The sequence below is a fragment of the Protopterus annectens genome, chromosome 3.part0 (genome assembly GCF_019279795.1).
Source record: "Protopterus annectens isolate FY-2018-M chromosome 3.part0, PAN1.0, whole genome shotgun sequence".
NCBI classification, from domain to species: domain Eukaryota; kingdom Metazoa; phylum Chordata; order Ceratodontiformes; family Protopteridae; genus Protopterus; species Protopterus annectens.
Genome location: NC_056731.1, coordinates 1,922,860,918 through 1,922,878,758, shown reverse-complemented (window position 1 = coordinate 1,922,878,758; position 17,841 = coordinate 1,922,860,918). Strand labels below are relative to the sequence as shown.

The window sequence follows — 17,841 nt, the reverse complement described above, 5'->3', positions numbered from 1 at the left end:
AGAAATAGAAAAAAAGAATGTGGATGATAATTAGAACTCTGCAGTCTTCATGTATATTCTTCTAAAACTGGCACATAAACTCATGTCTATTTCCTTCATGAACATCTTGATATTAGCAGATGTTGTCTAATGTATTTTATTCCCTTCCTAAAGTAGGTAGAGTTTCCAGATTTTCCATTACCAAATAATTTGTTACTCTTTCCTTACATTACAGACTACCACTGCTGTTGACTCATCAGCATCTAATGTGCATGTTCTTCAAGTTACACTAAGTAGACATGCAGATTTATGCACCACTGTCCCAAGGAAAGCCACTACCTTATGATAAAAAAGTTTCATCTGTTGTTGCCCATTTCTCTGTACAGTCTTTTAACTGTCACCCATGTCTATAAGCTATTCCACTTAAACCACTGTCCTTGTGAAACATCTATTTTTTTCTTTTTGTTTCTGCTGCCTGTTGAGCATTCATCCCTCTCTTGGCCATTTGGCATATTCATTCCTCATCATGAGTGCAAGCATAATCATTCAGTCAACCATCAAGGGTGGTTTGAGATTTTTGTATTTTTGTCCCTAAACCCACTGCACATATCCTGTACAACTGAAGCATTCAGCATGCTGTGAACGTGTTAGGGATGGTGTGATACTTGCTTTGTGTGGTGAAATTACCCTTCAAGACTGCCCTGCCTCACTGAAGCCAACACTTCTAAGTGATACGCAATCTCCATAGGGATATCACCATAGAAATGTGCTCTGCCCCTTCCTGCCAAGAGTGGTGAGCCAGCAAAGCCACATCACTCCTCCCTTCCCTCACGCCAACTCCAAACAGTACCCAAGCTGCTATTCAGAGTCAGGTTGCCTGAGTTGTAGAAAGGGCTTTATCCCTTTATGCCAAAAGAGCTGGTTTTCACATCTTAATGTTTATTTCAGAACCCTGCATTCTTTATTAGGCTCATCACATGCACTCAGGCCACCCTGCATATCTGTACTTGCAGTAGCTATCCATTTTCCTGCTTCAGGCTTAGTATATGGAACTCAGTCGCCATGGATAAAGCACATTCTTTAAATGTATTTTCATCATAACTAAAATCTTAGTCTCAGAACCCAGATGTCAGAGTGTTGTATCAGTGTCGTGTAGACATAGTCATTACTTTCTAATGCTATGATGACTTCCCTGGTGATATATACATGTCCTTTTAGGTGTACAGGACTATTTTAATTTGCTACATTTGTTTAGATTCCTTTTTGGAAAATTTTTTTTTCTGTTTTTGACTGTAAGTTGTTATGAATGAGAATGTGTCAGAGTCCCTCTCTCACTTTTCCCCACTCTAGTGTGATCTTGGAGTTGGTATATATAGTTAGGGGGGTGAAGCTCCCACATGGGTGGGCTTGAAATACTGCTGTTTGTGAGATGGGGAAGTGTTGGCCAAGTGGTTATGTCCCCTGTCTCACAGGTTCAATGAACTGCATGTTTGATGGATGGAGTCTCGATGCTTTACATTCAATGATGTGCCAATCAATAGTTCGTCCTTTTGACACAATTAACCATAGACCCAATCCCTTGTACCATCTACAGTTGCAAACAACACAGCTGAATCTCCTCAAAATCACCATATAGGACAACTGTAGAAAGCATTTCATTTCAGGCTGTAAAACTGTCATTGAGCAGATAAGAAGCCGCAACTTAACAATTTTAATTTTTTTTGTTTTGTTTTTCAGGTTTGGTAGGAGACGAGTTGTTGTGCAGAAAGGCCACAGAGGAAACAGTTTCTATTTTGTGTTCTCCGGACGAATTGCTGTGACACAAGACAAAGATGGCAGCAGTGCCTTTCTTGATTCTGAACCAATCCTGCTGAAGAAAGGGGCTTGCTTTGGAGTAAGCTTTATACTATCTGCAGAAAAGTAGAGCTAAAGATGATATTTTCTTTCTATTGTTTAGATGCTGCCTTTAAAAGGTCATTTATACAATGGTCTGAGCCTTCCTTCACATAACTTTCAGTGATGCTTCCAGTCCTGTGGTTACTTTAACAAACACCCCACAAGCATGCATGTTTTCTAAAATATTCTGCACCTTTTTTATCAAAACACAGAACTCTCATATAGTTTCTAGTATGTTTTCATAGACATTCTTCTACTTGGGGTTGGGAGGGTGGTCTAATGGTTAAAGCGTTTGCCTTACAAACACAAGGTGCAAGGTTTGAGTCTCACAAGGGATAATTGGCTAGGCTTAAAATGGTTTTTTATGACAAGGGTAATCAAATAAAGCAGTTTTTGACATTTGGTAGCATGTTAAAGTCACTAGGCAGAGGTGCCTACATTCAGGGATGAAGCAAGGGCATTGATCTGAAAAATAGCTTTGTCTGAGTCTTGCAGTTACTAGGTGAATTCTGATTTCTAGACGCATAAGCTCAAAATGCACTAAATAGGATATTTGCACCAGCACAAAATAACATGCACATGCCTCACAACCTCTTAGAACAATCATTTTGGATAAATCCAAAAATTATTGGGAGACAATGGCCCAAAATGAGGGACAGATTTTATATATTGCTCTTATAAAATTATAAAGCAGATAGAATAATATGGTTTGCATTAGCATGCCTTCTCTGCATGATATAACGTCTGAAACTCAAACATATTGTCATTATTTAGTGCCTGCAATCTTCAATTATCTGTCAGAAAACCACAAATATTATGAGGAACAGACCAAAAATATGAACAAAAAATCTGGACATTCTGCAAAATTCTGGACAGTTGAGAGGTATGCCTGCAAAATCTCAAAAGCTTTGCTTTTGTCTTGCAACAATTTCAGATGTGAGTAGATCAGGTGGGAGATAGTGATAAGGTCTGTTTTAATTGCGTATTACATTGTAGAAATACATCTCAGATATTTCAGATTCAGTAGATTATGATTTATATTTTGCAAAGCTAGTTGTCCAGTTGCCTGATATTTCTTGCAGTGTTCATCCTTATTCATATGGAATTGTGTGCACTGGTAGAACCAGCATACTCTCGCCTTTCCTTTTCTGTCTTCTTCTTATTTCCCTTTTCATCAGATTCATGTTGACTCAGATCCAAGGATATTCCAAGGTCATTGAGCCTCATAACCATTCATGTCTTCCCAGTACCGTCCCTCAGGCAGCATCTCCTTTCTCCATGAAGACCAATAGTGCAGTACCATTTGTGGATATCCATTCAGTCATCTGGTTTATGTTTAAAAGAAGATAGTGAGGAACACTACTTACCATGCAGGACACTACTTATCATGCAGGACACTACTTATCATGCAGGAGCTGTTTATTCCAGAGGTTTGGGTGGTGCTGGGTTATAAACTTGTCCCTCCATAGAGTTTTAGTTATCTTTTGAAGATTTAGGACCTTGATTGTAGTATTGTTGGAGATACTGGCCCTGTGGTGAAACAGTGTGATCACTAATGGTCTGGTAAGTAAGACATAGAGCTCTCCTAAAAAATCTACAAAATACTGAATTCAGAGATAGAGCTTCCAGCTGCTTTTGGTAGCTCAGGGACTTAGACCTCTGATCTTTTTGTTAGGAACCTTTAGTGTATTTTTAATTGCTTGATATATTTAGTGCAATACATCCCAAAGGGGACATTATATTCAATAACTGGCCTGATCAATATTGAGTGTTATGGAGTGATTGCTCATTTAAACCCATTGTCACGTGATGGCCAAAGAAAGGGAGCCTTTAATCCAGGTACTTATGTCCCTGACTACATTTTTTGTTTTCTTGAGAGGAGAGGAGAGGATGGCCACCAAATGTGATGATACTTCACTTTTTAGCATTTAGTTTGACCCCTTTTTAGTGCACTAAGAATTTACTAGGGTGAGTTCATTCTGGAGGATTTAGGTATCATAGGTACATTTAATAGCAATCCCCTTTTACAATTATCTACAAACTTTGTTAGCCAAAGGTACTGGGTCTTGGAGATCTGAGAAGTAAATATCAAAAATGAGTGGTTCCAACATCGAGCCCTGGGGGACACTGCCGGTCACTTCCTTACTTTCTGATGAAGCATCTGCTACTTGTACTGTGTAGGTTGTGTCCTTCAAACAGTTTGCTATCCGTCTTACCACATATGGTATGATTTTTTAAAGCCTTTAGATTTTGTATAATGCCAGCATGGGAATGGTGTCAAGAATCTTGGCCAGGTCAAGATATGCTATGTGCACTCAATGGCTACCATCTGCAGACTTTGTAACCTTTTGAATACATTTACCAGATTAAATAGATAGGATATCCTTCACAAACCCAAACTGTTGAGGGTCATGTCTAACAAGATTATCTGTATCACAGTTACTCACTAACAGTAATTACAAACACCTTTGCTTTGAATCCTTTTCACTGAAAACCACTTTAGTAGTAAACAAACATACTTTTTTGTAGGGAAAAGGCTTCCTGCACTTTCCATATTGGAGGAGATCCTATACCTCAACCTTAACTTCATCATTGCATAACAGTGGGGAAATGAACAACCAAGTTAAATGATTACTGCAAGTGGTTTTCAGCAGCATGTATTCACAATAACAACATGCTTATTAGCAGTTATACAATCAATTGATTTCCCTTCCCTCTCCTGTCCTCTCTGCAGTAAACTACACCTCATTTTGTGGTGATACAGTGGTGCAGTATCGCATAAGAGTGAACTAAACCACACTCTGTGGTCATACAGTGGTGCAGTATAGAATTAGAGGGAACTAAGCCACACTCTGTGGTCATACAGTGGTGCAGTATAGCATAAGAGTGAACTAAACCACACTCTGTGGTCATACAGTGGTGCAGTATAGCATAAGAGTGAACTAAACCACACTCTGTGGTCCTACAGTGGGTTGTATAATGTAAGAAGGAATTACACTACATCCTTTGGTCACATACTGGGGTAGCATAAAATAATATTGAATCACAGAGTGGGGCAGTTTAACATTAGAATGAACTATACCAGATTCTGTAATCGCAAATCGAGTCAGTACAACATAAAAATAATCTGTACCAGATTCTTTCTGTGGTCATACAATGAGGTAGCATAAGTAAATGTGAACTATACCACACTTTGTGGTCAGAAAGTGAGGTAGTATGACATAAGGTTGAACTCAAATACATTCTGTGGGTCTATATTATAACATCGAAGTCTTAAAACTTCGACTGTTATAATATATCGAACCCTATGCACCAAACGCTGAAAATAGCGAAGCTGCAGCATATCAAATACTTTCCTAGGGAAAGTATTTGGTGGGCTGTTTCTGCAGCTTCGCTATTTCTTCGACTGTGGAGCGAAGGTTACAGACCGGGTTAAGGTAAGTGTGCGAACAGATCATGTTAAGGTGAGTGTGTGATAGTTAGGGACCTTAGGGTTAAGGAGCAAGTAAGGTGAGTGAGCGATAGGGACCTTAGGGTTAGGGAGTGGGTAAGGTAAGTGTGCAATAGTTTATTTTTATTTATTTATTTTTAGTTTATATTTGTTAACCAGGATAGTCCGACTGGATACGTGTCCATTTTCAGCGGAGGCCCGGGGAGAAAAGCTCCAAATCTCAGATACAAGCAATAACAGTAATAAGCATAGCAGATTACAAGAAGAACAGCAATTATAGAGGTGATACATTATTCAAGAGTCGGTTAACTAAAACAGAGTAGGAATTACATTCACATAGAAGAAAAAAACATAAGAATTTAAGAGTTTTTCATTAATTATGGCACTAGGGTAAAAAAGTAGATACTTAAAGCAGCCCTATGGAATATACATTTTGCAATATAGCATTTTTTATATAGTTAAATATTATGTAGTATTCTACAGATATTGGCACAAATAAGCATTAGTTAAGAGAGTATAATTGACAGGGTGTCTATGGAGATTAATCTGGGTTAGTGCAGGGGCAGAGCCAGTGGTTTTTAAAATATTGTTTAAGGCCTTTTTAAAGAGATTGAGAGAGGGTTCAAGTGTAAGGTTGGTGGGGAGTAAGTTCCAGGTTTTGCCAACAAAGTTGGTAAATCGTGAGTCTCCATCCCAATTAATAGCTCTTTGAGTCTGGACCATTACTTTGTTAGCTGAGTGGAGTGGCCTGGGGTGACAGTACAGTTTTATAATGTTTGTAAGAGCAGGTGTTTTTTCTGGGTGTGTGAGAATTTTGTGCGCAACTATGTGCTGGTTGAACCGAAGTAGGTTAGGGAACTCTAACCACCCTAGGAGCTCAAGGTTTTAGCAGTGATGGGTCCTGTATGTAGAGTTGGTAGCAAATCTAGCTATATGGTTATAACTACAGGGGAGTTTATTCATTTCAATCTTATTCAATTTGGAGAGTGTAGGGGAAGCATATAGCAGGTTAGAGATTAGATGAGTGTGGGCTATAGAAGTACAGGCTAGTGGGGTTAGAAAAGGTTTATTTCTGTATAGTGAGCCGAGTTTTTGGTTAACAGCTTTGATGGTTTTATTTACATGTAAGTCAAATTTGAGATTGTTGTCAATTATAACCCCTACTAGCTTAGTGCTGATGTCTGGGAGAAAAGAGGTGCCATTGCTGGATGCTATGGAGAAAGAAAGAGAAGTAGATCGACTGGTAGGGGTGAAAAGTAGTCATTTAGTTTTGTTAGGGTTTAAGAGCAAGCATTTATTAACTAACCAGGTTTCAATTGTATTAAATGTAGTTTGGGTTAGGCTTTGAAGGTCTGATGGGGAGGAGGCAGAACAGATAAGAGTGGAGTCATCTGCGTATTGGATGCAGGTGGCTTCTGGGATGGCTACATGAAGGTTATTAATGAAAACAGAAAAAAGCAGGGGACCTAAGATGGAGCCCTGAGGGACTCCAAGGGCGAGAGGTAGGAGTGCGGACAGTTTGCCTGCCATAGAACTGCTTGTTTTCTTCCACCCAGACAGGATGTAAACCATTGAATAGCATATTTGTCCAGGGATATGCCTTCTAGAGAGTGGATTAGTAACTGATGGTTGACCATATCAAAAGCCTTTGACAGATCAAGAAAGAGGGCTGAGGAGAGCAAATTAGAATTCCAGTTTAGGTTAATAGTGTTGGTAAAGGAAAGGGGGCAGTTGTGGTACTATGATGTGGCCTGAACCCATGCTGAGAATTGGCCAGTAGGTTGTTCATTGTAAGATAGTGAATGAGTTGCTTATGTATGCATTTCTCCATTATTTTGGCTAGGGGTGAGAGAATGGCTATAGGTCTATAGTTGGATAGCTCAGTAGAGCAACCCCCTTTGTGGAGAGGAATAACATGGGCTGTTTTCCATATTGAAGGAATGGAACATTCTGATAGGGTCCTATTGATCAGTATTGAGATGGGATAAGCAACTACATCTGCAGCTATATGAAGATACTCAGCAGGGAGATTGTCTGCAGATGGGGTGGTGGGTTTTAGCTTTTTGAGTAGTGAGTGGATAAGAGTGGTAGGGACAGGTTGAAAGTGAAAGAGAGGATGTGAGGTGTCAGTGATTGAGGATGAGAGGGGGTTATCAGGAGTGAGTTGGCTAGCTAGGGTCTGGATAGTTTCGGTGAAAAAATTATTAAAGGCATTAGCAATATCCTCAGGTGGCTTTTGACTGGAGTTAGAGGGAACAGGAGTGGTAGATTGTCCAGGGTGGAGTAGTCGATTTATACCAGCCCAGAATTTTTGTGGTTTATTTTGGTGTTTATGTTGAAGATTTAGGTATCCATGCAAACAGTTAAAGATTTCTTACAAGTACAGCCTCCTAGATTTAGCAGGAATTGGCCTTCAAAAAACTGGTCCTTTCCCTCTTCAGACAGGCCTCAGAGGGGTAGATATAGATGCTCCAGAGGGAGGCCTCAAACAAAAGCTGCTTATAGACCAAGACAGTGGACTGCTTCTACCCCTAGGGGAGGAGAGGACAGGTCACAATCTCAAAGGAAACAAACTCAATGACTCCCTCTGTTGGGCTACAGGAACGTCTTGCCTGGAAGCCCCTCTCGGAGGAAAACTCTCTCTTTTTTTATCAAAATTGGACTCAAATAACCCAAGACAAATGGGTTTTGGATGTGATTTTAAGAGGTTACAAATTCCATTTTCATACCTTGCCAAGGCCAAGCGGATGGCCAGACCTTCCAAAACATCAATGGACGGAGGCCTTAAACCAGGTGGAAGCTCTTTTGGCTATGAATGCCATAGAACTGGTTCCTCTTTCAGAGATGGGAAAAGGGTTTTACTCAAGGCTTTTTCTAGTCCCAAGGAAGCAAAATTCATGGAGACCCATTCTGGATCTGTCGGTCTTGAACACCTTTCTAGAGATTCCAAAATTCAAGATGCTTACTCTACAGCAGTTACTTCCAATGCTGTCCAAAGATGCATGGATGGTAACTTTGGATTTAAAGGAGGCATATTTACACATTCCCATCAGGCAGGATCGCAGAAAATACCTCAGGTTCAAGGCCGGATCGAGGCACTTTCAATTCTCTGTGCTGCCCTTTGGATTGTCTACTGCGTCCAGGGTCTTCACCAAATGCCTGGCTCCAGTAGTAGCTTACTGCAGACTCAAGGGAATTCAAATTTACCCTTATCTGGATGATTGTCTAATTCAGGCAGACAGCAAGGATGTCTTACTCCAGCATCTAGAATTTGTACAGAGCCTCCTCAAGTTCCTGGGATTCTCTGTAAACATAAAAAAGTCAAATTTGACACCATCACAACAGATAACTTTTCTGGGTGCTCTTCTAAACACTGCAACCCAGATGGCATTTCTGACATCTGAAAAACAATTACAGTTGGCTTCAACTTTCTAAGCCTTGGCAACTCTAACCCAACTATCTGCAAGGAAATTCCTGCAGGCTTTGGGTTACATGGCCTCCTGCATCCTTCTCGTACCATATGCAAGACTACACATGAGGAAAATACAGTGGTACCTAAAAGGTGTATGGTCTCAGCATTGCCACAGTTTGGACATACTGATCCCTGTCCTTCCTTGCCTTCAAAAGGAATTTCTTTGGTGGTCCAGGGCATGTGCTCTAAACAAAGGGAAACCCTTCCGTCTGCCTCCTGCCACTCAGATTCTAACCACGGACGCCTCGGATTATGCTTGGGGAGCCCATTTTCAGGGCAATTGTCTGCAGGGCCTTTGGACAAAGGATCAGAAACACCTGCATATCAACTTAAAGAAAATGTTAGCCGTTCAGAAAGCTCTACTGGCCTTCAGGAATCTCATACAACCAGGACAACTACTAATACGGGCGGACAACACCACAGTTATGTGTTACATAAATAAGCAAGTGGGATCTCATTCCTACCCCCTTTGCAGACTAGCCATGGATTTATGGAACACAGCTCTAGCTTGCAATCTGGATCTTCAAGCTCAGTTTCTACCAGGGAAACAAAACTTCCTGGCAGACAGTTTGAGCAGAAACCTTTCGGATCCACACGAGTGGATGCTGGACACCAAAATATTCAGGATGATAACAGCAGTATGGGGATGTCCTCACATAGACCTCTTTGCATCCCATCTAAATCATCAGCTACAGAATTTTTGCACTAGGACTTTCCACAGAGGATCTTGAAAAGTGGATGCCCTGTCATTTAGTTGGAGGAACCTCTCGGGATATGCCTTTCCGCCTCTTCCTCTTCTTCCACAAGTTTTATTGAAGATAAAACAGGACAAGCCCAAGATGATAATCTTGCTGGCTCCAAATTGGCCTTGGCAGTTTTGGTATCCAACTCTAAAAAAACCTATGCCTGGAGCCCCCTTGGGTTTTACCTCAGTCTCCGAACCTTCTGTACCAACATCAGGGTCAGGTTCTACACTCTCATGTCAGAACTCGCAGCCTGGTTAATCCAGGGCCTTTGATTTCTTCTTTCCTACCCAAGCAGGTTATGGATGTCATTTTAGAAGTCAGATGTCCTAGCACTAGAAAAATGGAAAAGATTTTGCTCCTGGATGCAGGCTCAGGATTCTGATCCTCTTCTTCCTAACATTACTTTAATTTTACTTTACTTGACAGATCTCTTACATAAGGGTCTCTCTTTCTCTTCCATTAAGATACATGCCTCTGCTATTTCTGCTCATTATAATACAGACCCTCCCATCTTTTCCCACCAGCTCATGAGACAGTTCCTCCGAGGAGGTAAGAACTTAAGACCTCCTAGATCTCCTCCCATTCCTGCTTGGGATCTCAACTATGTTTTGGAAAAACTAACCTTGCCTCCTTTTGAGCCTGCCGCTTCTTCTGACATCAAGTTTTTATCTTGGAAGACAGCTATCCTGTTAGCACTAACCTCTGCCAGGAGAGTTTCAGAGTTACAAGCTCTTATATGTTGTGGAACCTTATATTATTTTTCATCAAGACAGGTTATCTTTGAGGACTAATCCTACCTTCATGCCTAAGGTGGTTTCCAAAGTGGCTTTAAATCAAACTATCCACTTGCCAACCTTTTTCCCCACTCCTCAAAATAAAGGGGAAAGGATCTTACATTCCTTGGATGTACACAGACAACTACGTTTTTACCTGAACAGAACCAAGGACATCAGAAAATCAGAACAATTGTTTGTTTCTTATGCTTCAAGTTCCCAAGGTAAAGCCATTTCAAAACAAACCATTTCTAAATGGATTGCTCATGGAATCAGATTTTGTTATTCACACCATGGAAAGCAAATCCCAGGGAGCATACGAACTCATTCCACCAGAGCTGCTGCCACTTCTGCGGCCTTCCTCAGGGGAGTTCCTACCAAAGACATTTTGGAAGCTGCAACTTGGAGTTCAGTGCATACTTTTTCTAAGCACTACAATCTACATCTCTACTCTAAGTCTAGGGCAGGTTTTGCCTCTGCAGTCTTGCAGGGCCTTTTAGCCGCTCCTTCTTCTTTATGACCACCTCCCTTTCTTTCAGCTTTGGGATTCTACCCTACAGTCATGACTGCAACAGTGAAACATGATGAACATAGTACAGTTGTGTACACCTACCATAAATGTAGATGTTCGAGTGTCTTCACTGTTGCAGTCTGGCTCCTCCCTCCTGTCCCTCTTATTTTTTACTTTTGTGTATTTCCGTTTTTCACCATTCTTCTGAGGTGTATTTGCAAAGGTTATGGGACCTTTTTCATTTTGGGACTCCTGGCATCTGAGGCAAGAAAAACTGGAGAAGATGGTGTCGGCTGTCAGCTTTATACTCCTGGCGCGCTGACGTCAGGGAGCAAGGTTGAACAGCCGATGCCAGACCCAGACTTTGGGATTCTGGCCGACCGAGGGCTGCCTGCCGGCAGGGGAGAACCCCTACAGTCATGACTGCAACAGTGAAGACACTCGAACATCTACATTTATGGTAGGTGTACACAACTGTACTTTCTGAGTGTTCGATGTTATAGTCTTTCGATCAAAATGGTTAGATATTATAACATTCGAAGTTTTAAGACTTCGATGTTATATTATAGACCCCATTCTGTGTGGTCAAACAGTAGGGAGGTAGAATATAAGAGTGAAATATACCACATTCTTTTGCCGCACAGTAGAGCAGTATAACATACAAGTGAACTATACCACATTATGTGGTCACACAATGGAGTGGTATAATATAAAAGTGAATTATATCAGATTCTTTTGTCACATAATGGGATAGTGTAACATAAGATCAAAGCAGATCACATTCTGTGGTCTCACAGTGTGGTAGTATAACTTAGCAACAAACTATGTCAGAACAGGATTACATAAAAATATGAATGGATTGTACCCCATTCTGTAGTCACACATTTGAGCACTATAACATGAGTGAATTGTAAAACATTCTGTAGTCACACATTGGGCACTATAACATGAGTGAATTGTAAAACATTCTGTAGTCACACATTTGAGCACTATAACATGAGTGAATTGTAAAACATTCTGTAGTCACACATTGGGCACTATAACATGAGTGAATTGTAAAACATTCTGTAGTCACACATTTGGGCACTATAACATGAGTGGATTGTAAAACATTCACTGTAGTCTTACATTTGAACACTATAACATGAGTGAATTGGACCCATTCTGTAGTCACACATTTGGGCACTATGGTGGTGCACCCCATTACCCCATTCTGTAGTCAGACAGCAAGGATGTCTTACTCCAGCATCTAGAATTTGTACAGAACCTCCTCAAGTTCCTGGGATTCTCTGTGAACATAAAAAAAGTCAAATTTGACACCATCACAACAGATAACTTTTCTGGGGGCTCTTCTAAACACTACAACCCAGATGGCATTTCTGACATCCGAAAAACAATTACAGCTGGCTTCAACTTTCAAAGCCTTGGCAACTCTAACCCAACTATCTGCAAGGAAATTCCTGCAGGCTTTGGGTTACATGGCCTCCTGCATCCTTCTCGTACCATATGCAAGACTACACATGAGGAAAATACAGTGGTACCTAAAAAGTGTATGGTCTCAGCATTGCTACAGTTTGGACATACTGATCCCCATCCTTCCTTGCCTTCAAAAGGAATTTCTTTGGTGGTCCAGGGCATGTGCTCTAAACAAAGGGAAACCCTTCCGTCTGCCTCCTGCCACTCAGATTCTAACCACGGATGCCTCGGATTATGCTTGGGGAGCCCATTTTCAGGGTAATTGTCTGCAGGGCCTTTGGACAAAGGATCAGAAGCACCTGCATATCAACTTAAAGGAAATGTTAGCCGTTCAGAAAGCTCTATTGGCCTTCAGGAATCTCATACAACCAGGACAACTACTAATACGGACGGACAACACCACAGTTATGTGGTACATAAACAAGCAAGTGGGATCTCATTCCTACCCCCTTTGCAGACTAGCCATGGATTTATGGAACACAGCTCTAGCTTGCAATCTGGATCTTCAAGCTCAGTTTCTACCAGGGAAACAAAACTTCCTGGCAGACAGTTTGAGCAGAAACCTTTCGGATCCACATGAGTGGATGCTGACACCAAAATATTCAGGATGATAACAGCAGTATGGGGATGTCCTCACATAGACCTCTTTGCATCCCATCTAAATCATCAGCTACAGAATTTTTGCACCAGGACTTTCCACAGAGGAGCTTGAAAAGTGGATGCCCTGTCATTCAGTTGGAGGAACCTCTCGGGATATGCCTTTCCACCTCTTCCTCTTCTTCCACGAGTTTTATTGAAGATAAAGCAGGACAAGCCCACGATGATAATCTTACTGGCTCCAAATTGGCCTTGGCAGTTTTGGTATCCAACTCTAAAAAACCTATGCCTGGAGCCCCCTTGGGTTTTACCTCAGTCTCCGAACCTTCTGTACCAACATCAGGGTCAGGTTCTACACTCTCATGTCAGAACTCTCAGCCTGGCAGCCTGGTTAATCCAGGGCCTTTGATTTCTTCTTTCCTACCCAAGCAGGTTATGGATGTCATTTTAGAAGTCAGACGTCTTAGCACTAGAAAATCTTATGCAGGAAAATGGAAAAGATTTTGCTCCTGGATGCAGGCTCAGGATTCTGATCCTCTTCTTCCTAACATTACTTTAATTTTACTTTACTTGACAGATCTCTTACATAAGGGTCTCTCTTTCTCTTCCATTAAGATACATGCCTCTGCTATTTCTGCTCATTATAATACAGACCCTCCCATCTTTTCCCACCAGCTCATGAGACAGTTCCTCAGAGGAGCTAAGAACTTAAGACCTCCTAGATCTCCTCCCATTCCTGCTTGGGATCTCAACTATGTTTTGGAAAAACTAACCTTGCCTCCTTTTGAGCCTGCCGCTTCTTCTGACATCAAGTTTTATCTGGGAAGACAGCTATCCTGTTAGCACTAACCTCTGCCAGGAGAGTTCAAGAGTTACAAGCTCTTATATGCTGTGGAACCTTATATTATTTTTCATCAAGACAGGTTATCTTTGAGGACTAATCCTACCTTCATGCCTAAGGTGGTTTCCAAAGTGGCTTTAAATCAAACTATCCACTTGCCAACCTTTTTCCCCACTCCTCAAAATAAAGGGGAAAGGATCTTACATTCCTTGGATGTACACAGACAACTACATTTTTACCTGAACAGAACCAATGACATCAGAAAATCAGAACAATTGTTTGTTTCTTATGCTTCAAGTTCCCAAGGTAAAGCCATTTCAAAACAAACCATTTCTAAATGGATTGCTCATGGAATCAGATTTTGTTATTCACACCATGGAAAGCAAATCCCAGGGAGCATACGGACTCATTCCACCAGAGCTGCTGCCACTTCTGTGGCCTTCCTCAGGGGAGTTCCTACCAAAGACATTTTGGAAGCTACAACTTGGAGTTCAGTGCATACTTTTTCTAAGCACTACAATCTACCTCTCTACTCTAAGTCTATGGCAGGCTTTGCCTCTGCAGTCTTGCAGGGCCTTTTAGCCGCCCCTTCTTCTTTATGACCACCTCCCTTTCTTTCAGCTTTGGGATTCTACCCTACAGTCATGACTGCAACAGTGAAACATGATGAACATAGTACAGTTGTGTACACCTACCATAAATGTAGATGTTTGAGTGTCTTCACTGTTGCAGTCTGGGTTTCCCTCCCTCCTGTCCCCTCTTATTTTTACTTTTGTGTATTTCCGTTTTTCACCATTCTTCTGAGGTGTATTTGCAAAGGTTATGGGACCTTTTTCATTTTGGGACTCCTGACATCTGGGGCAAGAAAAACTGGAGAAGATGGTGTCGGCTGTCAGCTTTATACTCCTGGCGCTCTGACGTCAGGGAGCAAGGTTGAACAGCCGATGCCGGACCCAGACTTTGGGATTCTGGCCGACCGAGGGCTGCCTGCCGGCAGGGGAGAACCCTACAGTCATGACTGCAACAGTGAAGACACTCGAACATCTACATTTATGGTAGGTGTACACAACTGTACTTTCTGAGTGTTCGATGTTATAGTCTTTCGATCTAAATGGTTAGATATTATAACATTCGAAGTTTTAAGACTTCGATGTTATATTATAGACCCCATTCTGTGTGGTCAAACAGTAGGGAGGTAGAATATAAGAGTGAAATATACCACATTCTTTTGCCACACAGTAGAGCAGTATAACATACAAGTGAACTATACCACATTATGTGGTCACACAATGGAGTGGTATAATATAAAAGTGAATTATATCAGATTCTTTTGTCACATAATGGGATAGTGTAACATAAGATCAAAGCAGATCACATTCTGTGGTCTCACAGTGTGGTAGTATAACTTAGCAACAAACTATGTCAGAACAGGATTACAGAAAAATATGAATGAATTGTACCCCATTCTGTAGTCACACATTTGAGCACTATAACATGAGTGAATTGTAAAACATTCTGTAGTCACACATTTGGGCACTATAACATGAGTGGATTGTAAAACATTCTGTAGTCACACATTTGAACACTATAACATGAGTGAATTGTACCCCATTCTGTAGTCACACATTTGGGCACTATAACTTGAGTGGATTGTAAAACATTCTGTAGTCACACATTTGAACACTATAACATGAGTGAATTGTACCCCATTCTGTAGTCACACATTTGGGCACTATAACATGAGTGGATTGTAAAACATTCTGTAGTCACACATTTGAACACTATAACATGAGTGAATTGTACCCCATTCTGTAGTCACACATCTGAGCACTATAACATTGAGTGAATTGTACCCCATTCTGTAGTCACACATTTGGGCACTATAACATGAGTGAATTGTAAAACATTTTGTAGTCACACATCTGAGCACTATAACATGAATGAATTGTACCCCATTCTGTAGTCACACATTTGGGCACTATAACATGAGTGAATTGTAAAACATTCTGTAGTCACACATCTGAGCACTATAACATGAGTGAATTGTACCCCATTCTGTAGTCACACATTTGAGCACTATAACATGAATGGATTGTACCCCATTCTGTAGTCACACATTTGGGCACTATAACATGAGTGAATTGTACCCCATTCTGTAGTCACACATTTGGGCACTATAACATGAGTGGATTCTTCTATTTCTTCCTTTACTCTTTCTTTTCAGATATATTCCCTCTGCTCAATGATATATACAGGGAAGACAGGGTATATACACAATGTATTTGCATACTATGTAACTTTGAGGTCCATACTACTGCAATTTACTGGTACTAATTGTACTTCTACCGAGGCTGCTTTCCTCCTACACTGTCCTCTGATTACTAGGACTTGATCATAATTTTCACTGCACACAGTCTAGAGATGTTTTCCCTAAGGTAAATTGTTGCTGTATTTCACTCAGTTATATCTACTAACTGTAAAGTGCATACTCAGAATCTGTGTTATATACAACAAATTTTGCTTGTTTCTTTCATATTATCACTTCTATATGTATTTCTTCGCTACAGTTACTACGTATTATTTTAGATATCATGTTTTAATTGTATTTGTTATATATATATGTATTGATATAAGAGTGGTGATTGGAGCAGATTTCAATGGGCATGTTGGTGAAGGGAACAGAAGGGGATGAGGAGGTGATGGGTAGGTATGGTGTTAAACAAAAGAATGCAGAAGGGCAGATGTTAGTGGATTATGCGAAAAGGATGGACATGGCTGTGGTGAATACATATTTTAACAAGAGGGAGGAGCATAGGGTGACATACAAGAGTGGAGGGAGATGCACACAATTGGATTATATCTTATGTAGAAGGGCCAGTTTGAAGGAGATTGGAGACTGTAAAGTGGTGACAGGGGAAAATGTAGTTAGGCAGCATAGGATGGTGGTTTGTAGGATGACATTGGTGATCAAGAAGTGGAGGAGGAGTGTGAGGGCAGCACCAAGGATCAAATTGTGGAAATTGAATGACGGTAATTGTGAGGTGGAGTTCAGGGAAGAGTTAACACAGGCACTGTGTGGCAGTGAAGAGTTACTGCTGGGTAACTACAGCAGAGCTAGTAAGGGAGATGGCTAGAAAGGTGCTTGGTTTGACATCTGGACCGAGGAAGGAGGACAAGGAGACATGGTGGTGGAATGAGGAAGTGCAGGAGAGTATACAGAGAAAGAAGTTGGCGAAGAAGAAGTGAGATTGTCAGAGAGATGAAGAAAGTAGACAGGAGTATAAGGAGATGAGGTGCATGGCAAAGAGAGAGGTGGCGAAGGCTAAGGATAAGGCATATGAAGAGTTGTATGAAAGGTTGGACCCTAAGGAGGGAGAAAAGGACCTGTACTGATTGGCTAGACAGAGGGACTGAGCTAGGAAAGATGTGCAGCTGGTAAGGGTGATAAAGGATAATGACGGAAACTTACTCACAAGCGAAGAGAGTGTGTTGAGGAGATGGAAAGAGTACTTTGAAGGGCTGATGAATGAAGCAAATGAAAGGGAGAGAAGGTTGGATGATGTGGGGATAGTGAACCATGAAGTGCAATGGATTAGCAAGGTGGAAATAAGGATAGCTATGAAGAGGATGAAGAACAGAAAGGCTGTTGGCCAAGATGACATACCTGTGGAAGCATGGAGGTGTTTAGGTGAAATGGCAGTGGAGTTTTAACTAGATTGTTTAATGAAATCTTGGAAAGTGACAGGATGCCTGAGGAATGGAGAAAAAGTGTTTTGGTACCAATTTTTAAGAATAAGGGTGATGTGCAGAGCTGTAGTAACCACAGAGGGATTAAATTGATCAGTTACAGCATGAAGTTATGGGAAAGAGTAGTGGAAGCTAGGTTAAGAAGGGAGATGATTAGTGATCAGCAGTATGGTTTCATGCCAGGAAAGAGCACTACATATGTGATGTTTGCTCTGAGAGTGTTGATGGAGAAGTACAGAGAAGGTCAGAAGGAGTTGCACTGTGTCTTTGTGGACTTAGAGAAAGCATATGGCAGGGTGCCTAGAGAGGAGTTGTGGCATTGTATGAGGAAGTCGGGAGTGTCAGAGAAGTA

At 41.1% G+C, this 17,841-nt stretch overlaps 1 protein-coding gene across 1 annotated transcript in view; it reads left to right on the top strand.

The window, feature by feature from the left end:
- Positions 1-17,841, top strand: part of LOC122797184 (cyclic nucleotide-binding domain-containing protein 2-like) — a 605,654-nt gene that overhangs the window by 179,980 nt on the left and 407,833 nt on the right. Inside the window, exon 5 of the mRNA XM_044066007.1 lies at positions 1,717-1,873. Within this exon, the coding sequence (XP_043921942.1) occupies positions 1,717-1,873 (157 nt within the window). The remainder of the gene's footprint in view (positions 1-1,716; positions 1,874-17,841) is intronic.